The sequence below is a fragment of the Vipera berus genome (genome assembly GCF_964194415.1).
Source record: "Vipera berus genome assembly, chromosome: 1".
In the NCBI taxonomy this organism is placed as follows: Eukaryota; Metazoa; Chordata; class Lepidosauria; order Squamata; family Viperidae; genus Vipera; species Vipera berus.
This window is the reverse complement of record NC_138202.1, coordinates 279,492,527-279,517,977: the sequence shown is the minus strand read 5'-3', so window position 1 is coordinate 279,517,977 and position 25,451 is coordinate 279,492,527. Positions and strand designations below refer to the sequence as shown.

General features: G+C 38.2%; 1 protein-coding gene across 1 annotated transcript in view; it reads left to right on the top strand.

Annotated features, from left to right (window-relative positions):
* The first annotated feature begins 8,828 nt into the window (after positions 1–8,828).
* AGPAT4 (1-acylglycerol-3-phosphate O-acyltransferase 4) overlaps positions 8,829–25,451 on the top strand; it is a 45,366-nt gene continuing 28,743 nt past the window's right edge. Inside the window, exons 1-2 of the mRNA XM_081314834.1 lie at positions 8,829–9,104; positions 19,490–19,659. Of these exons, the coding sequence (XP_081170960.1) occupies positions 8,927–9,104; positions 19,490–19,659 (348 nt within the window). The 5' untranslated portion in view covers positions 8,829–8,926. The remainder of the gene's footprint in view (positions 9,105–19,489; positions 19,660–25,451) is intronic.

The following is a 25,451-nucleotide window of genomic DNA, read 5'->3' as shown; positions in this document are numbered from 1 at the left end:
AGAATAAGTACTTGACAGTCTGTACTGTAGACTCATACTTACATGTTCAGGAAGTTTCTCCTGATGTCCTAGTCTGAACCTGCTTCCTCATATTTTTAACCCACTATTCTCTGGAGCAGCAAAGTTCACTCCCTATCCAAGATTTGGAATCCTCCCTGTCCTGGGCAGAATGTGCAAATATTAGGGGTTTGAAGACCAAAAGAAACCCTGACAAGGAACAGCAGCCATCACTTCAAGAGAAGAGATTAAGCCAGGAAAAGTTACACTGACTAGATCCAGTCTACCAGGGAAGTCCCAAAACAGAGCATTTAATGTGGGCAGATCACCATTCATTTTTATCTTCTTTTACCATTAGACTTTGTCTCTTTGATGCTGATACATCACCCCCTCTCACACACACACACACACACTTTGAAATGTCTGCAGCCAGCGTACCTAGAAGTACATATCCTCTCGACTTTTAAGAGGATGGATGAAAATCGGCGCAGACCTCGTTCTTAAAGTGATACAAAATAACAGCGCTGGAAGGGATTTTTTCTTTCTTTCAAATTTGAGGCTCTTCTAAGTAGTCCAACCGATCCTCCCTCTTACTTGAGCGTGAGTCTCAAGTTCATTCATTCCCAGTCAGACTTAGGCTCCAGCCAGCTTGGACAAACGCGGCAAATTAACAACAACAACAACATAAAAAAAAATTCGCCAAACAGCCAGCTTCACCTCTATGAGCTCCCGTTCAATTTACAATCGGTATGGAAACGGTACGGCAATCGCAACCGACCTATTTCCTACCCTAATCTCTGACACACAAACACACACACACACACACAAAGGCGTTTGTTAATGAACCCTAATGAGGAGCACGTGTTCCCGTCTTGACCACAGCGTCAGCTTGGAAAAAGCCCGAGGTTTTTTTTTTGGGGGGGGAGGAAGAGAGAGAGAGACAGAGAGAGAGAGAAGCCTCGTCTTCAGCTCTTTCGCCCAGAGAAAAAGCGGGAACTACTGGGATGGGTGTGGGGGAAGATGCTGCTCTACTCAGAGGTTTTGTTCGGACGTCGGTTTCGGGGGAAAGTAAAGGCGGAGGGAGTGGGCTAGGGGAGAGGTGAGGGCGGCGTCTTCTGAAATAATTGGGTGTCGCTGGGCGAGTGTCGAGTCATACCCCTCCCCACCCTCCCCCGGGCAGATTTCGAAGGAAGTGACACGCGGTGTGGGGGAGGGGGGGCGAAGAGAGGGCGAGGTCAGCACGAATCTCGGAAGGGTATGGCTGACTGATGAAAACTAATAAGTTTGAAATGCATATCAGTCTCCCTTAATTCTTTGTTAGCAATTTAAAAATTTACACACACACACACACACACACACACACACACACACACACACACACACACATATATATATATATATATATATATATATATATATATATATATATATATATATATATATATATATATATATATATATATATATATATATATATATATATATATATGTGTGTGTGTGTGTGTGTGTGTGTGTGTGTGTGTGTGTGTGAAGTATTTGTCAAGGCTTTTTTGAAAGCACCTTGCTACTTAACTCTTTCATTCCTGTTTTGGCCTGTCTCAAGGCTTATCTACAGGATATAGTCAACTTATGACAGCTCATTATTTGTGCAAATTATTCAAATTGCTAATAAAGAATTTGGGAGGCTGAGATGGCCATTTCGAACTCTTTATGTTCTCATCAGTCAGTCATACCCTTTATCTGTCATAAGTTGACTATATCCTGTAGATAAGCCTTGAGACAGGCCAAAACAGGAATGAAAGAGTTAAGTAGCAAGGTGCTTTCAAAAAAGCCTTGACAAATACTTAACATATATTTGCCTTGCCTTCTAGCTAATAAAAAGAGAGAAAGAACCTGTGGCTCAGGAAGTTAAAACACTGCCTAATATGTATGTATATGTATGTATATATATATATATATATATATGTATGTGTATTTTGAAGGAGCCGCCCCGTGGGTGGAGTCTCGCTTTCCCTTCTCCTCTCCTCTCCCCCTCTCGCCCCCCCCCCGTTGGTTGATTCCAGACTCGAGCCAAAAAGCGGCGATTGGCGGGCTGCGAGGCTTCTTCGGAGCATCTATGTCAGCGGCGGGGGAGCCCGAGGCACGCGTGGATTTGCTTGCTGTGAGTTGCAGGGGAAACTTTCCGCTTTTGCATGCCTAATATTTGTTTCGGGGCTTTCCCCTCCCCCCCCCGCCACCTTCGCTCCCTCTTGCCTGGGCTTTGGGATGTCGCCTTTGTACAAAGTACGGAAGTATCTAGTTTTTTTGGTTTTTTTTGGAGAGTGGACGGAAGGGCGGGAAGGTGTTTTGAGGAGGGGGGGGGGGGAGAAAGAAAAATGAGGTTGGAAGGAGGGCCTCGGACCGGCAGCCTTGATTCGGGGTCGGGGTGGGGGGGGACGGACGTGGCCGTGATTTGCGGGTTTCTTTCCCCCCCCCCCCCACAAAAAAGAGAGAGATGCCCTTCCATTCCGGTTTGCAAAAGAAGAAGAAAGGGAGTGGAAGCCGACGAAAAGTGTCCGGGGTACCTGCTGCTTTTCTTTCTCTCTTTTTTCTTGGTTTTTTTTTTTTGGGGGGGGGGGGCGAGAGTGTCGTGCAACAGATTTCTCTCCCCCGTCACCGTTTCCATAGAAACCGCCGAAAATCATCAAGGCTCGCTATGAAAATCTGACTAGGAAAGGCCCGCGGGGCATTTCGGATGCTATGTATCCGTGCAAGGCTTCCAGCGGGCGCGCGTTGCTTTCTTTCGCGTCCTCTTCTGGTCGGTCCCCCGAGCACTAAGGAGAAGGTGGGGGGAGGGAAGGGGTTGCCTAGGAGACAGAGGTTCGTGGCACTCTTACTTGCAGATGCTCCCCTGAATCTGCTTTCACTTTCCGAGGAGGACACGGATGTCGCCTAAATCAGCGTTTCCCAACCTTAGGAACTTGAAGATGCGTGGACTTCAACTCCCAGAATTCCCCAGCCAGCTATGCTGGCTGGGGAATTCTGGGAGTTGAAGTCCACGCATCTTCAAGTTCCTAAGGTTGGGAAACGCTGGCCTAAATTAATTAGCGGCCGCTTAATGAAATACAGGCAGGCATTAGCGAAGGTGTAAAAAAAACAAAAGCGGGCGGTTAACTTATCAGAAGTTGGGCCTTAATATTAAAAAAACACGTTTATATCTCTTGCATCTTACCTTAAAAGGCTGCTGGCCGGATGCTTGGATGAAATACCACATCTTGTTAGCTCTACCACATCTGTTGCAGCTGGGACATTGGGCTATATGGGTGTGCAGAATATTTAGTTGTTGTTTTTTTACAAGCAGAAATCAACTGATGGAAGAGCTGTGCCAGCTTCTAAAGGCTCTTTTTTGCCTTTCCGATTGAAGAAGGCAACTGTATGAAAAGCTGTACTTTTGTTCCTCAGCTTTGGATAATGCTTTATGATTAGGCGCACTTAACTCCCACAAGCAGGAAAGATGAAAACGGCTACCGGTACTTGCATGGGAGTACAGATGAAGGAAAACAATTACTGGATTCATACTATGCTTGGCAGCATATTGTGCATCAGTGTGCAAAGTGTATTCTTGGAGAGCTTTCTCAGAATCAGTTATCTAGGTAGTATGTGTAGATTGGACATTCCAGATTCTAACATAAACATAACAAGAATAACATAAAGCTGAATGTAATGCATGTTGCATAGCAATAGCGTTGAAATATGAATGCAGTGTAGTGTAATGATTTTGAAAAACAGTAGAAACTAAATAGATAAAAGTAGATTTCTCAATAGGCTTTACTTTCACAAGGTTTTATAATATCACTAAGTTACTCTGGTGTGCTTCGTATCCTACTGTCAACTAGATATTTTAATAACACACTTAGATGTACTATTCCCGTGCACCAAACATAAAATGCATCTTATTTCGTCATTAAGTCTTCTGCTGAACTGAGTGACTGTGTTTGAACTGGATGTGTATACTTGGTTCACTACAAATATGAAATGTTTGAGCAACTTTCCTTAAATCAGACACCCTTGAAATGTGAGGACTTAACTTCCCAGAATTTCCCTCCCTCCCTCCCCCCCCATCTCTCTCCCCTCCCCTGTGTGTAAATTATATTCTTGCTAAGGTAATTGTTGCTGAAAGACTTTTGTATACATACAAGGGTTAAAGCCTATTTCATTTCACTTCACTTTCACTTCTAATTCCTTAACTTGAGAACTGATTTCCTTATCTCCTTGGAGCCAAATTTTTGAAGGCCATTTATATTCCAATAAGTTACTAAACTAATGGGATATTGATATTTTTATCCTATGTATGGTTAACTCCTATGACCAATATGCATAAAGCCTAAAGTTCAGTTATGTAAATAATTTGAGAAGCTTTTAGATGCTTTTAGTTTAGGACTTGAACTGAGAAGCTCAGTTATTGCTTTTTTTTTAACAATGGATGGAAGCCACTCTGAAATAATAGTTTCTGTGGCCCTCAAGCACCAGGCCCCCAGAATACCCTGACCTGTGAGTGACTTAATTGCATAAGGTTAGCTTCTGAAAATGTTTGTCAACTGCTGATCTGGAAATAACTGAAGCTCAGGTCTGATTAGTATTCAAATGAAAGACTATCGGGAAACCCAAGCCTCTAAATCTAAGTTGTAAAGTCTAATATTCCAAAAGTAGTATTGTTACCAAGAAAATAACTACCACCGTTCTGTATTGTCATCCAGGAATGAATCATCCTTGAAGGACATTATTCCCTCCCCCTCCTTCCACCATTAGGAAATATTGAGTTTGAATGTTGACTTATGGCTTCTCTTTACTTTGTCATCTTTCCTTCCTTCTCCTATCAGATTTTAGCCTTTGACTTTCATAGTTTGTATTCCGGTGGTAAATAAGTAATTAGTGATAGCTAAGAAACGAGCTGATAAACATAACATTCACTTATAAGCAGAAGAAAAGCTCTTGGCATAGAGCAGGGGTGTCAAACTGCTGGCCCGCAAGCCAATTGCATCATACGGAGGCCACGCCCACCATTGCTCCAGCAATGTGAAAAAAGTTGCGATATGTCGTGACACGTCACATGACCCAGCGAGTTTGACACCCGTGGCGTAGAGGATGGCACTGTGGCCCTTGAGTACGTGTCACAGATGGAGGCAAGTTTGTAGTTTGAGAGGTGGGAAGATTCCAGTTGGAAAAAAAAATAGGAAAAAAATTAGAAAAGAACATATTACTAGAAAAACTATGAAATACTCTCTAACCTAGCGTACAATATAGAAATGCTTTCCTTTTTGGTACAAATATGTCTAAAGGAATCTCTTTTGTACTTTTTTGCTTAAAGGCAGCCAATCCTGTGTTAATGACTGAACAGTGCTACAGTGACAACTAATTCATAGTAGTTTATGGACATGTTTTACTGTGCTTCACCAATGTGGAGAAAGTCTATAATACTATACTGTACTTAAGTTTCTTTTGAGAAGGAAGGACTCACTGGAGAAGAGCCTAATGCTGGGAAAGGTTGAGGGCAATAGAAGAAGGGGACGACAGAGAAGGAGGTGGCTGGATGGAGTCACTGAAGCAGTAGGCGTGAGCCTAAATGGACTCCAGAAGATGGTAGAGGACAGGAAGGCCTGGAGGAACATTGTCCATAGGGTCGCGATGGGTCGGACACAACTTCGCAACTAACAACAACAACAACAGTTTCTTTAACATTCAGTTCAGACCGATATTAACATCAGAGGGGGAAAGTGCATTTATAAACTTCATGTATGAATCCAAAGAGGTGGAAAAATCTACTGACTGTTTCTTCATTTCTTTTATCAGATTCCAAATTGTACTCTATCCATTCTAATTACAATGCTTTTTTAAAAAAAACTCTACATCATATAGATGCCCAATTTGTGTTTCCATTTTGGCTTCCTTTGCCTGAAGGAGATCTATTTTACCTGCAGCATGGCAGGATATACTTTGATTAGACCATACTTTTGGTTAATTTAGAGTATTTTAGTGCGTGCTACTTAGCACCACATGCTACCATGTTTCCCCCAAAATAAGACCCAACCGGAAAATAAGCTCTAGCATGATTTTTCAGGATGCTCATAATATAAGCCCCACCCCCAAAATAAGCCCCAGTTAAGATCATCAGCCAGACGGACACATTTAGTACCGTATTTCCCCAAATATAAGCCCTAGCCAAAAAATAAGCCCTAGTGCATCTTTTGAGGCAAAAATTAATATAAGATTTGGTCTTATTTTCAGGGAAACACAGTATGTAGCCTTGTCTTCCTTATAAATTCCACATTAGCTGTCACAGAATTACATCTCAAACACTTCTTATTACTTATGAGGTTTGGCTTTTGGTGTGACCAGCACTGTAGACAAGATAAGTGAAGGTCATTTCATTTTTGGTGATTCAGCTGCTACAATTTAAATAACTGAGCCTGCAGTTTTATAGCTTGTAATGGCGAACTTTTGAGTTGAAGTAAAAATAAATGTGCTGTAAGTACAGAGAGGTCATGAATCCTGCTTATTTAAGGAACATCATGCAGTCCTATGTGTACATTTTAGTGATATAGGGAAGAGTAAGCTTCAGTCATTTGCACCCAATGGTGCAGACTGATAACTAAATACAGGCAGTCCTTGACTTACGATTGGTGGCTTAGCAACTGTTCAGAGTTATGACTAAAGCTACTGTACTTACAATCCGGTTATGGAGTTCTCACATGACCACATTTGGGGCGCTTAGTAACCGGCCTGCATTTATGGCCATTTGCAGACCCCTGCAGTCACATCTCCACATTTTGCAATGGTTTTGCAGGAAATTGGTATTGACTTCCAGTTCCTAGCAACGATAAGTGCCACAAAAAAAGGTCACAAACTTAATGACTGCCACAAAACCCACAAAATTTCAGTCCAGTCATATGATGTCCTGATTTACAACTGTCATGAGATTATAAGCATAAATGTTAGGCCCAGTTATGGTTATAACTTGAGGATTACCTGTGCATCCCCCTCCCCCAAGTAGGGAAGCAAATACCTCAGGTGTGCTGGTATCAATAATGCTTTCAGCATGGAACCATTATAAGAACTTCACAATAAATATTTGAGCATATTGTGCTTTTTTCATTTCATTTTCTTTCATCCTTTGTGGTTTGAGCACAGCAAGCTTTCTTAAACTGGTTATATTGTAATCTTCCATACCTTTTAATTATCGTTCAGATAGTTTACAGTCTGTGGAAGTGTTTGCTGTATGTCAGTTTTTAAAGAAAACTAAAGCTCTTTGTTTTTGTTGCAACAGGCAATTCCTTTGGAAAGTTTTACTTCCTGATCTGCCAAATTAAGCTTTATAAATACACTATGTATTTACTGCCGTTCCACCACTTTATTGTTCATTTGTGTGGGACATGTAATCTTTCTGCTGGTAATTTATTCTGACTGGTGCAGTTTTATTTTCAACCTACTCTACTATCAGAAAGCATACCCATTCTTCTTCTAAACAAAAACTTATGCGTATGTCTAACAGAAAGATCACGTACCTTGCTGTAGAATGAACTATGAACTATATTCCTGTGATAAAAATTGGGAGTATTTAAAACCACTGCTTGGCTGGCTTAATTTTATATTAAATTTGATTCACATGCAGTACCATGTCACTTAGGATAATGTTTGTGCATTATGTATTGACCAGATCTGATTTTTTTTCTGTCATGCTGTTGGAATAACCAAGTAAAATATATGAGTTTTACCCAGAGATTATTCTCCATCATTCCAAATCTGATTTATGGCATCCAAGCACAAGAAGCATTCAAACCTTAAAATGTTAGCAACGAATGATAGAACTGTTTTTCTTTGTGTTGTCTTACTAGTATGGTCAGTAGAAGAAAATAACCTGAGTAGGAACACTGCAGTGCCTGGTCTCTGTTGTCTTTCTGTTTCAAACTATCTTCTGCTTCAGACTCTTTAAAGTGCAGATGATGATTAAGGGGCTTTTGGCATTTCTGTTCCTATTCCATGCTCATAACTTTAAATCTCTGCCAATTCCTGCCCAACTATTTACAACAACCCTCAAATTGGATTTCCACAAATACTTGATTTGACTTTGATACCTTCCTACAGCATCCCTGGTAATGCAAAATAAATAAATAAATTATATTCTCATCATTTTAGCAACCAGGTTTTTTTTTCTAATAATGTATTTATTTATTCAAAGGATCTATATGGCTGCCCACCTTAAGCAATTCTGGGCTGCTCACAGCATCAATAAAACCAATGGCTATAAAACTGTCATAAAACAGTAAACCAATAAAACGATAAAAAGAAAAACCCTGTACCTTAATGGGCCCCTTGGGATACTCTTCAGCAAGCTCCATTTGTTCTGGTTCCATACTTCCATCTATACAATCTTATCCTTGGTAAAAAGCCAGGTCTTAATGAGGGTGGGGGCTTGCCAAATGGGGGGTATTCTGAAAGGTTGTTTTTTTTTATCAAATCACACTTTCCAAGCTTTTACAGGCCCTGTACTTATTACTGCTGTGAATAAGACACTTCTTTTTTTTGAACTGTTAACAAATGTCATATTTTTAAACTGAAATGTCTAATTCTGTTGAAAGACAGAGGGTTTGAGCAAGCAGGCACAGTATATTTCTGTTTTTTCCATGTTGTATATTCCTTCTTCATATTGTCTTTACACAGAGCTGTTTGCTTCAGGGTAGATGTTTTCATACATTGTTTTAAAACTGCTTTAAGTTAGAACTAATAATGGATTTCGGGAGGGGAATTTAAAGTAAAAAGATAGCAAAAACAATTCAGAGACTCCATGTGGATTATTTCTAATATTAAGTTCTCTTGTCTTTCCACAGTTACCTTTCTGAATTTGAGCCCTGTTCTCTCCTTTTCTGGAGGATTTGCCTTGCTACCTTAAACCATGGACATCACTGGATTTATGAAGTCTCAATTTATTTGTCATCTTATTATCAGTTATGTATTTATAGTGTCAGGACTGATAATCAACTTCATTCAACTCTTCACGTTAATTCTCTGGCCATTCAACAAGCAGCTTTTCAGAAAAATCAACTGCAGGCTGTCATATTCTCTATCAAGCCGTAAGATGTTTTTATATTCTTGTCTTTGTTTTAACAAAGAGTGTTATTTAGGGCAGAGAGGTTTTAAATGTGGAAAAAAAGATGTTTTACTGAAATAAGTATTTATTTTTTTAAAAAAATGTGAGTTTGGAGGTCCCCCTCCATGAAAAACACTTTCTCAGAAAAGTTCTGCAGTAGTCATACTACTCCTAATTGTAGCTGTAAATCGAGGATTACCTGTGTGATGGTTAACTTCCATGATGTAAAAGTTCTGCAGTAGCCATACTACTCCTAATTGTAGCTGTAAGTCGAGGATTACCTGTGTGATGGTTAACTTCCATGATGTAAAAGTTCTGCAGTAGCCATACTACTCCTAATTGTAGCTGTAAGTCAAGGATTACCTGTGTGATGGTTAACTTCCATGATGTAAAAGTTCTGCAGTAGCCATACTACTCCTAATTGTAGCTGTAAGTCAAGGATTACCTCTGTGATGGTTAACTTCCATGATGTAAAAGTTCTGCAGTAGCCATACTACTCCTAATTGTAGCTGTAAGTCGAGGATTACCTGTGTGATGGTTAACTTCCATGATGTAAAAGTTCTGCAGTAGCCATACTACTCCTAATTGTAGCTGTAAGTCGAGGATTACCTGTGTGATGGTTAACTTCCATGATGTAAAAGTTCTGCAGTAGCCATACTACTCCTAATTGTAGCTGTAAGTCAAGGATTACCTGTGTGATGGTTAACTTCCATGATGTAAAAGTTCTGCAGTAGCCATACTACTCCTAATTGTAGCTGTAAGTCAAGGATTACCTCTGTGATGGTTAACTTCCATGATGTAAAAGTTCTGCAGTAGCCATACTACTCCTAATTGTAGCTGTAAGTCAAGGATTACCTGTGTGATGGTTAACATCCATGATGTAAAAGTGAAGCTTTTGAATGTCTTTTTTCTCAGATGGATCAACAGCAGTATGTAGATTTTGCCAATGAATAGAAGAAAGTCCCCAGTCACCCTCTGTCTTAATTGTAACCTCTTTTATTTCGGACACCTCTCTTGTCTGTATTTAGACATAAGATGGCTCAGAAACCCCTCTTCTCACATTGCTGTTCATTTTCACCTCCTTAATGAACTTTACCATTTCTGATCCAACTCATCTCTATAAGAATAAAATACCAAGTTTATTAATTGTCTTTAATATAGAAGCCAAGCCATATACCATACTTGAACACACAATGCTCATTCTTTGTCGATCTTGTCTATATTGCAAAGATGAACTCTAAAAGTAGGGCTGCAAAGTATAGGTAATAAACCTGAAGAAAGAATTGTGATTGTTTAATATGAAATGTCAAAAGCCAGTTCAAGAATAGCTAATGTCTCATCCAAAAAGATTGCAAATGTCATTCTGAAATGTTTGCACTAACCAGCATTCCCAAGCTAGTGCCATCAGATTTGTTATATTGGCTGTTCTGGAAACCACCTTTTCTGGAAAGCAAGCATATTGACAAAGGTTGATTAGTATTCTCATCAAAAAAAGAAAAACGGCCAACCACAGGTTTCTACTTGTCCTATCATCTCATCTCCTGCCACCCTCCAAAACCAAAACTCAACTGAAAATCAAAGAAGTGGCTGTGAGCATTATGGCAATATGCTTTTCCTTAAATCCATCCTTTTATATGAACTTATTATTCTGCTTTGCTTCTCAAGCCAGCAAATGAGTCTGGTGAGCCTCCCTAGGGATGTATACTTATTAATAAAGACTTCGTTAATAAATAAGAGTAATCACTTATGGAGAAAGGTTGTTAGAGGAGATGATTTTATGCCAACTCTGTCCCCGGAGAGAATAGTGAACCATTTCTGCTGTGCTTCAGGGTTTTTGGCTTTTGTTTTTTGTGTTTTTTTTAAAGTACAGAAATTAGGACAAGAATCACAAATCCTTCCTCCCCTAATAAATATCAGAATTTTTATTTGATTATAATACTTTAGAACCCTTTCAAATTAACTGGTATAAAATGTATCTGAATCAAGAATGCTTAAGCTATAATCCTGCGTGTTTGCTATCCTGGAAGAAGATGAACTCACTGAGATTTAATTCTGATTAAATATACATAGAGTTCTGCTATCAGTTTATATTTTAAGAAGCATTTTACAACTGAATTTCTAATCTCTCATTTATATAGATTGTTTTGAACATAATAATCCAGGTTTCTGGAAAAATTCTGCATTGCAAATATAATGATTTATATAGTAGGGAATCATTCTGTCTAGACTTGCTCTAAAACAAATCAGAATTCATAACCTTGCATATTGATAGAGAACCAAATATTGGTATTTAATTGTGTATGAGAAGCAAGTGATCTACCTAGCTAAGAGTTTGGGATTAAATTCATATATAGTTTTCAAAGTTTTATTTTGATTACAAGCAGGTACTTTGCTGTGTTGCAGGACTATAAATGTTTAGGAAAGATGCTGTAATAAATTATCTTGACTTTTCTCAGTCATTTTGTAAAGTTCCTGAATGCAATAATAGTACAAAGAGTTGTGTGGTTGTCATACTAGAGTCTTAAGCATACAGTCACATAGCTACCAACTAAGCACACCTTTGCATAATCATCCACGTTCAGAAGACCTGTGAGTGGCTTCACTGATTCTGTTTTTGCAACTTTCTAGTACACTCTGTTTGCTGAGCAGTGCTGACACTAACTGACCAGTGGAAGAAGCATCCAGACAGTGCTTCCCGTCCCCCTATTTGTTTTTGTGGAGTCATTCCCTGTGTAGAGCTTCAGTGCTGTTTTTCTATTCAGATAAAAATAAAATGGTGGCAAAAGACCATAGCTGCCTTGACTTAAGAGAAAGGAGATGAGGAAGGAGTGGGAGGAAAGTTCTCGCTGTCAAAAAATTGCCCCCTTCACAGGCCCAGCATTGCCTTTGTTGTATTCATGTTATTTTCCTCTGTGTCCAACTGGAATTGGTTCAGCTGTGGAATTGCTCCAGTGTTGTGGGAACATTTATCTTTCAGAGCAGACAACCATTTAAAACTTCGTTGTGTCAGGCAAAACTGTGAAAACAGGGTGCACAAGAGCAGAACAGCTTTTGCTTACTGTCGGATGATGTTGATGGCGATCTGTTCTGATGTGCCTATCAGTCTTTTAAACCACATTCAGGGTATCTAAGCATTTTTTGTGCCAACTTGAGTTTGCTGAGTGGTAGCATTCCCATCTTCATTGAAAACTTTTTTCTTAATTGTTGAGGTTTAGGAAGGATAATCAGTACATGAATTTATACTTTAATAAATGTTCTAGTCCAGAGTAGACCAGCTTGGTTTACGACAGGTGTTCTGAGCTGCCCCACACAACTAAATTTTGCCAATCTCAGTCTGCTAGTGCAGGGAAACAGCAAAAGATTGCCATAAATTCTGACCAGGCTCATTGATCTTTGATTGAGAACCAAAAATAGCAAAAGTATTAAGGGAATTTTCTCCTTAAAAAGAGGTTAGACTGAATTGGGGAACATATTTTCATGTGATGGCATTTGGACCAAATTTGTTCCAGGATGAAAAATACCACCTTTTCTTTAATTCCAGCAAGATTTTAATTCCTCTTCTAGGAACTAAGGGATCTTAGTGCTTATACTTGAGTACTTGAATAACTTAAAAAAATTCCTGTCAAGAACTGAGAGGACTAGAAGCAATAGTGTTCTCATTGATTATCCCTGTACATTAGATAATTAGGCTAAGTAAATTTCCCTTGGGAATATTTTGTTAGATTACTTGCATTTAGTGTTTTGTATAATAATTTCTAAGAGCCATGGTCTCCATGCAAAATTATCTTCAAGTAATCTGGAGATACATTGAGGTGATGATTCAAGTAACTAGGCCTAGGGTATATTTAAAAAAGAAGACAAGGCTACTCCCAGTTGTACTTTTTTAACTATAATGTGACACTTTTATTGTAATTTATTTACTTAAATTTGTTATTGCTGCCCACTTCAGTAGATACTGTTTGTGGGAAACTCTGCTGTGTGCTGTTTTCTTCCTGGAGAATAGTGAAGGTATGAACAATTGTCGGTGGACATGAGCCCAACAGATTTGTAATTAATATGGCTCTAAGATTAGAGTAATCTGAACCTACTAATCTTATGTTTCACTGACTAATTGAATTCTTTTTTTTAATCTGCTCCTTTCATTTATTTGCTTTTTATTGGTAATCAATAGAATGAATAGAATCAGCAAATTTAAATAAATAAGCAATGGTTATACAAGGCCCTGTGCCTTGCTAATACAATTTAATTTCCCGTTCCCTATTACTTGATTTATGAGAGAAATTTAGAGCTCCTTTTGTTCCTTTCTAGCAGTCTCTTAAAAATTTATTGTTGATTGGCAAGAACATTGTGGCACACATCAGTTTCACTGTCTTTTACTATAAAGAACCTCATTGTTGAAAGTAATGGCTGGATATTTTAGCTTGTAGCTAATCAGGTTACATATAATCTACCATCCCCATGAGCTGTGCACGTTTTACATAACTTGTAAAATTATGGAGATGCGCATCCATAATTTTAAAAGTTATGTATGTAGTCAAGCAACATTTTAAGTTGCATTGTTACTTGGAATGTGTTCTGGGGAAAGAGGCTCTGATGCTGCAAATAGTTTTAAAGTAATTTGAAAGCCTCCAAATTGAAACACAGCTATTCTGCTTTTGATTGTCAGTTCTTTTTTTCACTTCAAACAAGTTCATTTCTCAGAAGTGTATAGTTTTTCTTTTTTTATAAAACCCCCAATTCTGCGTAAGGTACATAAAGTATGATTGCATGTTCCCAGGTAAAGGGTTTCCCCTGATCAGTCATGTCTGACTCTAGGAGGTGATGCTCATCTCTGTTTTTTAGTCAGGGGAGCCTGCATTGTCTGAAGATGTTTCCGTAGTCATGTGGCTAGCATGACTATACCCCGAGATGCTCAGAATGCTGTTACCGTCCTACCAAAGTGGTACCTATTTATCTACTCATATTTGCATGCTTTCAAACTACTAGGTGGACAGATGCTGGGGCAAGTTACAGGAGCTTTCCCCATTGCTCAACACTTGGGTCTTGAACTGTCAGCTTTCTAGTGACAAGCTTAGCTTCTTTAATTTTATTTTATTTATTTTAATTCCATTTATATCCCGCCCTTCTCCGAAGACTCAGGGCGGCTTACAAGCTTAGCAGTAGCCTTCATTCTATGTATATGCCTGCTTATTAGGGCTTTCACACACACACCCCCAAGCGGCATTATTACAAAGTCAGCTTAATTGCCCCCAACAATCTGGGTCCTCATTTTACCTACCTCGGAAGGATGGAAGGCTGAGTCAACCTGGCTGAGCTATCATGCTTCCCCCACATTCCTCGTTAGCTGGGTTCAAATAAGACAAAGAGTCAAACCTACTTGCTAAGGAAAGGGAAAGATCATTGGTGTTGTGGCAAGTTCAAGCAGTATCAAAATGTAACACACCACAGAAGAATGTAAGCTGTCCAGCATAGAATGCTTAATGAAGCAAATGGTAAAATTATGAAAGAAGAGGAAGTTCCGCATAAATACATTAGACTTTTAAAATCTGCACTCGGGTTGGCTGTGTTGTATAACAAGAAAGGGATCATTCAAATTAGGATATTCTTCTGTGTGAACTTTTTGCTTGGATATGGCACAGAACCATCCAAGCTGAACAAATAGCTTTGTATCTGAGATGCATAGAAAATAAAGAGTAAAATCCACCCACCCACCCCGCCCCTTTTGCAGGGATGTCCTTTTGCAAAATGTGAATAACATTTGATTCCTTTAATTTATTCATCGCACCCTTGTAGCAAGGATAGACCTTATTGATCCACAAAGAAGTGAATATAAAATTCCTTTCTTTTCCTCTGGAAGGCTGTGAGATAGGAGTCTCCAAGAAATCTCATGGTCTGCTAAAGGTAGCCCAGGAAAAAAGCAATAGTGGTAATACCCTTGATATTTCACTGAGCGCTTTGCAGGAGCAAATGGAAAGCTTTCTTTTTCCCCCTTGCTCTCCACGGTTGAGAAAGAAATTGAGATGGACATTGATGGCTCTTTTCTGCCTTTGTTCTCCCAAGATTGAAAGAGAATATTGATACTCAAGAATACAAGGAGAACTGCTATATATTACTCTTCAATTAAAATTACCAGGTGGTGTTTATGATATTCAGACCACCAACATTTGAATTCCTAGTTACAAAAACAGCTTCTGTCATTTTCCCAAGATTCATGCTCTTACTTTTATATCATTAATGGTATACACGCACACAAAACAGAGGTATTGGGGAACCTCGAGATTTATTTATGGATATCCTGCCTTTATTATTTTTATAAATAAGGTGGCAAACATGTCTAATACTTCAATGTCCCTGTTAGGTGGGTAGGGCTGAGAGAGAGTGACTGGCCTAAAGTCACCAGATGGCTTTCATGGCTAAGGCATGATGTCATCATACAAAAATGGTTAAGGAAGGAAAGCCAAAGTGGGAAGGAAGGTACAGAACGTTGACTAACTTGGGGGAAAAAACCTGGAAAAATGGGGAGAAAATGAATTGGGATGTTGTGGAGGACGGTATGAATGGTTGTCTGGCACCTTGAATAGAAATACTGCATGCTGCAATATTTGTTTTGCTAGTTTTGTTTTAGACAGAATGCCAAATTGATCGTTAAACTCTCACTGGATGCTTAAAAACAAAACCCCCAAACTAGAAATATTTGTAGCACAAAGTAATTTTGCTTAGAAAAATGCTAATGCTCTGGTATAATTTAGACCTTGGCTAGATGAATCCCTTCTCGCCTCCCCCATCTATCGTCTGTCTGACTGTCTGTCTATATCTATATCTATCAAATCTCAGTTTTGAAAATATTTTTCTCATTTTGGGTGAACTTTCCTGAACAGAATAAATCAATAAATATTGAATGTCACACTGAATACACAGTAACTTAGAAATTTTGATGGTACTATAATGAATATAATTTACAACATTGATAACATATTTAACTCTCACCTTTCCTCTGTTCTGAGTGGGATTAGGCATTGGAAAGGCTAAAAGCATACTTAGCCTGAGCTCTAAAAGGAGTCACAGAAAAATGGTCAGTAGGTCAGTTCAGAAGCAGTTTGAATTCCAAAGTAGAAGAAAATGAAGCGTCAAAGCACCAGAGAGATTTCAAGTATATAGGCTAAATGGATACGCAGGTTTAAGAGCAATAGCAATTGCTTCAGTTAATGAGTTGCTCTTAGAGTACATTCTATTACAGCAGGGTTTTTCAAACTTGGCAGCTTTGAGATAGGATAACCTTTATTGTCTTTTTTTTTTACTGTGGGCACAATGGCACACATCAAAAATGAAATTTAGTTGCCCGTTCTTAAAGTGAAACACATACAGGACACACCTAAGGAGAAGAGTAGGCAGAGCTGGGGGGAGGTGTTAAGCTTGTCATTAGTTTAGAGTCTTTGCATTTCCACAAGTGCTTTGAGTCCAACCCCTCCTGAATTCCATCGACCTTATCTGATGCCAAGTATATATCTGCATCCAGCTAAGAGAGGCATGATAATGTAAAAAGGATAAGATGGCTTCAAGATAAAATATTATTAACTAGTATGTAACATATCAGCTGTTGGAAGCCCCCCTCCCCAGAATAAAACATTCTTTATTCTTAATATTAAAAAGAGGCTGAAGGAGAAGAGGAGAGACATATCATTAAATTTGTTATATATGTATGTATGTGTTTGTGTATGGACTGAAATCTAGACAAATACTAACCATCTGCTTCGGGACAGCTTTTTAAATGTCTATGTGGCAACTCATTATTTTTCACAAAATAGGGAGATGTTATTCTGTCCTCTGCTTTCAAAAATTCAAACATATGTTTGACTCTTTCATAATGCATAAATGTATAAATACAAAGTAAGAGTTCTATTGATACCATTTAATATTTTACAAATTAAGGTAGCCAGGCGAAAATGGAGAGGATACAGAATGAATGTTCATCTGTTCTCTTCTGTTCAACTTAATCAGAAGGAAAAATGTATTTGAATGAGTAGAGTGATTTGTAGGGTCAATTAATTATTGTGGGTAATGAGAATGAATAAACTGTACGAATTAGGAATTGGCAAAATAGGACGTAGGAGCATGATGTACATTTTGAGTTGTACAAAGTAAAGAAATGAGGATGATGATGATGATTCATAATGTTGATGATGTTAACGATTGTTATTTGATTCAGAGCAGAAAATTCTAAGCAAATTTAAAATCCAGTGCTAAAAACTTAACTAAACTTTCAATTTTTGTTGTGGCAGCAGCTGAGACACCAAATTGCTGTTCTCTCCCAGGGAAGAAGGAATCTGTTTCTTGATGCCAAGGATGATTCATTGAAAAGGAAGCATGGAAGCCCAAAGATCATTCACTTGGCTCTAAACTATTGTATCAGATTGGGGCTTTTGAATGATCAAAGTGGCCACTTTGTTTCCCCTCCTTTCTTTGCCAGGATTATAAGTAACACTGGAAAGTTTAAAAGCATCACAAAAAAGGTAGTAGAAAATATTGGTTCAAAAGAAGATTGTGGGTCAAATTACCAAGAATCAACTTGGACTTGAAGGAGGCTTTATCTTTTTATCTTTAGGGAAAAAAAGCAAAGCTAAGGCAGGACTTCCCTCAGATCCCCCCTCCTCTCATTCCAGTCTCCTTCCTCCCTCCCTCCCTCCTGCTGGAAAACCGACAGTCCAATTTGAGTCCCGAGTGCTGTGCGATGGGGTGAGCTCTCATTATTTGCCCCAGCTCCTACCCAATGTAGCAATTTGAAAGCATGCAAATGTGAGTAGATAAATAGGTACCGCTTCGGTGGGAAGGTAACAGCACCTTGACATAGTCATGCTGGCCACATGATCATGGAAGCCGTCTTCAGACAGCACTGGCTCCCTCGGTTAAGAAATGGAGATGAGCACCCCGCCCTAAAGTTGGAAATGATTGGACAGGGGAAACCTTTACCTTTATTTTTTTAAAACAAGAAAGCATACTTACAAACAACCTAAAGAGATGTTCTTCATTTTTAAACCATGAAGCAATTCTCCTTGCAAGCCAGATTGTGATACGCTGAACGTACATGTAGATTTTGCCTCTGTTGTAGCTGCAGTTCACTCATGGTGGCTTAGGAATCTACCCTAAGCTTCTGTAAAGAAGTTGGTTCCATTTTGCTTTATTAAATTTAAATGAATCTCTGCTGCCGCCACCGCCACCATCTAAGTGCAACTTTGCAGAGAGACTTTGTCAAGACCTATATGACTTGCCAACTTTCTGATCCTGATCCTTGGATTGCTGAAGATCTTAAGAATACTGTATAAATCCAGTGGTACTGCTCTTAAACAATGCTCCAAGCTGTACCTGACTCTGATATAAATTCTTACATCTTTGCCGGTTCATTTGTTCTGCACAAAAATAGTGGCAAACAATAATATGGTCACATTTACAAACACACAAATATGTATACTTTAAAGGATGGAAGATGTTACAATTACAATTTCAATACAATAAGGCAGGGATCTTCAAACTTGGCTCTTTTATGACGTGTGGACCTCAACTCCCAGAATTCCTCAGCCAGGCACGCAATAAGGCAAAAAGCAGATAATTCTCCACCTGGTCATGCTGCTACAATATTTATTAAAACTCCATATACTGTTGTTATTTTTTTAAAAGAAAAACCCCCTCCTTCTAAGAAATAATTAGTGCATTCTGAAATCTTTGAGCTGAATGAATAAATAAACAAACATTTAACCATAATCTTTATTTGGCCTACCAGGAAAAAAAGCAACTTTCGTAAGAATTTCTCAAGTTGAAATAATGCTGGGAACGTGGTTATATTTAATATATTATAGCGGCTGCAGTAAGCCATAGCTAGAATCAGAAAACTGCACATACCCTTTTCCATGCTTGTGATTTTTAGTCATCTACAGTATAAATGTCTTCTTTCTCTTTCCAGGAAAGATCTTTTAAAAATAAAATTGCAAGAGTGCCACGATGATGTAATTTTTTTTAAAAAAAAAACACTTGGTGGACTCTAGATGTGTTGGAGCTGCAACTTTTATTAGCCACCTCAGACATCAGGCTATGTGGACAATCAACACATGTAGAGGGCGCCAGGTTGGAGAAGGCCAGTATAAAGGTTTATCTTGCAGAGTTGCCTGCTATGTATAAAGCACCCAATTTGCTTTTTTAAGCTTCCCAAAATAAAAAAGGACCATGTTTTTCACCTGCCCAACCTTGGGTGGCCATAGGTACAACAGAAGGAATATTGAAATGGCACACTTCTTGCTTCCTTTCAGTAGCAAAGCAACTGTTTATTTAAGCCATTAAATAAATGGTTATGTAATCATTTGTTATTGTTTGTTTCAGAGTTGGTGATGTTGCTGGAATGGTGGTCAGGCACAACTTGTACCATTTCTATAGATCAACAATCAATGCACAAGATTGGGAATGAGAATGCCATCGTTATCCTTAATCACAACTTTGAAATTGACTTTGTCTGTGGTTGGAGCTATTGTGAAAAATTTGGGGTTCTGGGGGTGAGTTTTTATTAACATGTTAACAGATTCTTTTTTTCCTCCAATGTGATGCAACAGAACTGCTTTCATAGCCAATTTGGCATTTATTTATGTCTCTTCTTCAATATTTCCATTTTTTATTCTGTTGGCTTTAAAATGCTGAGGCAATTTGGAGGATAAAGAAACCGTTATAGTGTCTAGTAGATCTGTACAGCCCATGATTTGTTCAATCTGTTCAACAATTAGAGTTGGTCTGACACTTACCTAAAGTCTACCTCCATTAGATGCTTTCTTGGTTAAGGTTTGAATTTCAAAACTGGCTTCAGTGTAAAAATTTCAGTAGAATTATTTTAATTGCAGATTTTCTATCAAGTGATAAAGTGCTCCCTAGGCTTATGTTTTGCTCTAAATCTGTGCTGAAGATGATTGTAACTATTTTTGACTAATAGATATCAATTGTAGTAATAATAACTCCTAAATATTTAATATTGCCTGGAGTAATTTGAAGACTTGTATTTTTTGGGAAACATTTCTACGACTCTTCACCAATTAAGGCTTAAAATGGCAAATAATAGGTCAAATATAGCGACTAAGCCTACTATAGGTACTACTTTAAATAATACATCATTTAGGATTTTGCTGAAGTAGAAGTTGCAAATAAATATATTAAATGGTCTTCTCTTATATAATTGCCATGAAGATTAATTCTCATGTTCTAGACTCACAAGATAGTGGTCATGTTTCGTGTTGCTATTAAGGGAAAAAAATCTTACTGATTTTTCTAAAATATTAATTCCAACTGTCTAGGGAATGCAACTGATAGAAATAATATTATGTCCATTTCCCACTTTTTGCAGTAAAAAGTTAAGACATTTGCATTCCTTTCTTTCAGGGCAGAAAAATTTGGGTGTGTTTACCATAACATTTTATTTGGGATGAGTATTAGATTGTGTTGTTGTGAGAAGTTGATTTAAAAAATGAAATAAATTTAGAGAGAACACAGAGCAGAAAATTAGTCTTGCTTTGATTTGCTTTTATGCAGCCATGCTGTGTAACTGTTTGATGATCACATTTGTCATGTTTATGACTTTCATTGTATGTTTGAAATTGTAAGCCATCCATAGTCTTTTGGTATAGATGGCCATAATAAATCTTAATAATTACTTCTACTATACTACTACTACTACTACTACTACTACTACTACTACTACTACTATATAGCATTAGCAATAGCACTTAGACTTATATACTGCTCTATAGTGCTTTTCAGAACTCTTTGGCGGTTTACAGAGTTAGCATATTGCCCCCAACAATCTAGGTCCTCATTTTACCGACTTTGGAAAATGGAAGGCTGAGTCAACCTTGAGCCCATCAGAATTGAATTCCAGGCTGTAGGCAGAGTTAGCCTGTAATACTGCATTCTAACCACAGCACCACCAGGTGGTTGGAATACTACTACTGTTGGTTGGCGTTATCTATCTTTCCACTTCTATTATATTTCTAATTTGCTATAGCAAGGGGATCTCAACATGTTTTTTAAAAAAAGTATTCTCATGTGTTTTAAGGGAGGAGAATTATAATGTGTTTTCAGAATGGAAACCAGGACATCAAAACTAAGAATGATCCTGTTTTTGTTCATATTGCATTATGCATTTAAGGCAGCAGATTATGAAGCAACCATGAAATTCCAGTTGTGAATTCCTTTAAGTTATTTTAAAAAAATAACTACTATAATTCAAAAATGGTTGGGACTTGAATTGAAAAATATAAAGAAAAGGCATCATTTAGAGTAAGTTGTCCACATTAAATTTATAAAAGGGATCTTGCTGATCAGGTCAATTAATAATCTAGTTTGTTTTTGACTTATTATGAGGTCTGACCTCATAAGTAGTACCTTGTAAACGGTGCTTTATATTTTGGTGTCGATTTGTGTATCATGCTAAATCACAACCAAATCAACCAAATCTTTGATGTTTTAACCAATGAAAATGTGGGCAAAGTGTTATGAAATGCAGATGAAGAATTTGTTATTATGTGCTACAGAGTGACTTAAAAATGATATTATAGTTTATTATTTATCAGCTCATTATATGAGTAGGGATTTTGTTAGGCACTGTATTTTCAACGGTGCACTCTATAATAAATTTTCCCTCTGTGTCAGGAGTTTGTATCTGGCTAATGACACAAGAAAAAATAAATTTTTGCTGTCCTAAAAAGCAAAATGAAGATGAAAGGAATCTAGTTGTGGGTCACAATGTTTGAGGCGTTGTCTGGCTGCATGAAAATAAGATGATGTGTTTTGCAGCCAAGGGAAGCTTATAGCATTCCCTTGAAGGAAAATGTCATAATAGAGTAGGGAATTGTCACCCTTCAGTGAGAAAAGACAGTGATTTATTGCTTCAATTAAAGACTCTTTAACAGAAGACTTGCAGTGGGAAAAAACATTTGTTCAGAAGATAATCAAACCGAAGAGCAAACCCAGGCAGAAGCAAGTGGTATTGAACATACTCTGCATTTGAAGGGTCTTTAGTGGTCTCTGAGCTTGCTTACTTTCTGGCAGACCCAAACTAGGCAACATCATTAGCACTCCTTACTAGCACTAGTAACCTAGTTTGGGTAATGAAATGTCTGCAAGAAAACAAGCAAGCTTAGACAGCACCAAAGGCCCCTCATATAAACCCTCAGTTACAAATATTCTCCTTTATTAATACTCTGCATTTGCCATATCCCAGAAACAGTTTTCAGGTTCTTGCAGTGAAACAGGCTCTGAGCATTTAGAAGAGAGAAATACTGCAGATCCAGAACAGTGGATCCATAAAAGCAGAGATACAGCTACGTTCTGCAGGTCTAAACGAAGAGCTGTGGTAGTTGGGGGCTGTTTACCACTAGGATCTTAAACAAATGCCTACCACCCACTCTTTCTGCTCATTATGTGTGCTGCCCACCAGACCTGGACTATGAGAGAACAATTTATAAAACCTATCATGGTATCTGGGACCTTGAATTCTCAGTTATGTAGAAGATGACGAGTTGGCATGAAATGTGTTGTCCTCACAAGGAGTAATAAGAACATATTTGACCAAATATGTGTTTGGCCAAAGACAGTTAAGAGCGACTTAGGCTATAGAGGCCACAAACAAAGACCCCGAAGGAAAGTGCTTAGATAAAGACTTGTTCACACTTTGCAAAATGGGAATGTTGTTCAAATATGGCTTCCTAATCCATGGGCTCATAATTAAAATAAGGCTCAAAAGTAAAGAAGATAAGAGTATGAAAATGGTAGGAGGAGGAGGAGGCTGATTGAAGAGGTAATACAGGAATAATAGCAGAATTACTTCCTTGTCTGGAATGCAGACGAGGGACGCGGTGGCTCAGTGGGTTAGGACGCTGAGCTTGTCGATCAGAAGGTTGGCAGTTTGGCGGGTCGAATCCCGAGTGCCGCGTAACAGAGTGAGTGCCTGTTACTCGTCCCAGCTTCTGCCAACCTAGCAGTTCGAAAGCATGTAAAAAATGCAAGTAGAAAAATAGGGACCACTATGGTGGGAAGGTAACAGCGTTCCGTGCGCCTTTGGCGTCTAGTGATGCCCGCCACATGACCACGGAGACGTCCTCAGACAAGCACTGGCTCTTCGGCTTTGAAATGGAGATGAGCACCGGCCCCTAGAGTCAGAAACGACTAGCACGCATGTGCAGGGGAACCTTTACCTTTACCTGGAATGCAGCAATTGAAGAACATAGTTTTTTTTCCCCTGCAAAGGAACAAAAGCAGTAGAACAGTACAAGGAATTGCACTTTATCTTAAAGCAATAATAATTGCATTTTAGGATAATGGAGGAACTTGCTGCTGGGCTAGCTATATTGATATGCATTATCTTTTGAGAAATGGTGACGTGCCAAATGGTAGAGGAGGCAAATGTTTCTATCTTCAAAACTGGAATAGGGGAGGATACAGTAAGCCACAGACAATCTTGCTAAATTGAGCATGTACTTTAATTAGACAACTTCCTTAATATATGTCTTGATTAATTGATGATTATAAAATAAGTTATATAACATGAGGATTAAATGGACAAATTGCTGGCTCAAAAACAATCCATCGGTGGTTCCTCATCATACTGGAAAAAGGTATTAAGTGGAGTGCCACAATGTTCATCTCCTTGGTTCTCTGCTGTTATTCCTTTCTTATTACTATTTTGATGGAGGTGGAAGGAATATTAAATGTAGATGACATAAAATTGGCTATTACCATAGAAAACAGAAAATAAAATTAAGAAAACCACAATAGTTTAAAGAAATTGGGCTGAATTAACAGAAATAAAAATAGGATAAGAGTGTAGAATGGGAGATACATACCTTGGCAATTGTGTTTCTGAAAAATCTGCTTGAATAGCAAGCAATTGCAACGAGAATGAGCCAACTATGCAGTCAAAAAAGACCAATGAAACTTTGGGTTGCATCAACCAAAGAAAATTATCCGAACTATGAGAAATAATTGTTAACTCACATTCCTCATTGATCAAACACCTTCTTGAGAACTGTTTCCATTTTGGGGATCACAGTTTAAATATTCAGACCAAAATATAACAACTTCAAAAAAGCAACTAGGATACTTAAAAACTAAGCCCTGTATGTTTAGCTTAGAGAAAAGATGACTTAATGAAAGGAATAATAGCATTGTTCAAGTATTTGGAAGGATTTCCCATGGTTAAAATCTGTTCTTGCTCATTGCAGAACACAGATAAGGGAATAATGGGTATAAATTCCAAAGTCACAGATTCTGATTGAATATTAGAAAAAAACATTCCTTAAAAGTAAGAACAGTTCACAAGTCAAACCACTTATCCAGAGAGATGGTCACCTCCCTTTCATCAGACAAGTCCAGGCAGAGGACAGACAGTCATCTTTAATTTGCTTTAATTTGAATTCACACCCTAGGCGGAGGATTGGGCTTGATGGTCCAATGAAAATACCCAGAATTATAAATCAGGTTTTTGTGCTTATTCTCCTCTTTTTCCTTCCCGTATTCTTAATATTTTGTTTCAACCTGAATTTATTGTTCAGTTTTAATTTGCAGCTGTGAACCATGCTGAAATGCTACCATTGAAGGACAGAGTAATAATGCAAAATAACTCTTTTTGTTGTATAACTGGTGATAAAAGTATTTATCGATTTTCTCCTGCTTTTTAAGCTTGACAAATAAAAGCAGAAGTGTTGCCCTTAGCATTCGAAAAGTGTTGACCCAACAAAAGAAATGCTTTGAAAAGGACTGCTTTGAACTCTCAGTGAAGTATTAAAGGGTACCAGCATTCCTGACATCAGAGATAGTGTCAAAACCCGTATGTGTCACTTTCAGGGAAGTTGGGCAGATTTGGCACTTGTCAAGACAACCAACTGTGACAATAACTAGAATCCAGGTGATGCATCAGCAGAGACATTCAGTGCCCTTGAATGCGTATACAGCCTAAAGGAACAAAGTCCTATTACTTCTGTGGCATGCCCGTATCTGTCATTAATTTTGAAATAAGCATCCACAACTTGTATCTCTGATTTGCTTCTCAAGAGGCAGAATTTAGATTCCTTTTCTTTTCCATTACCAGACTCCTTCGGTATACTAATAGTTAGGCGTAATTTGAAGCAGGATTATTCTGCTATGTAAATAAAATTATATGTATTCTCTGGAGCTTTGTTTCATTTTTGACAAACAGATCTGCTTGACTTAATGTGAACAGAGTTAAGGAAAATATGTGAGGTGTAAGATTCTCCCCTGTTTATGATGGTTTTTCATCATGAGTGCACGCATCGTCTGTCTAGAT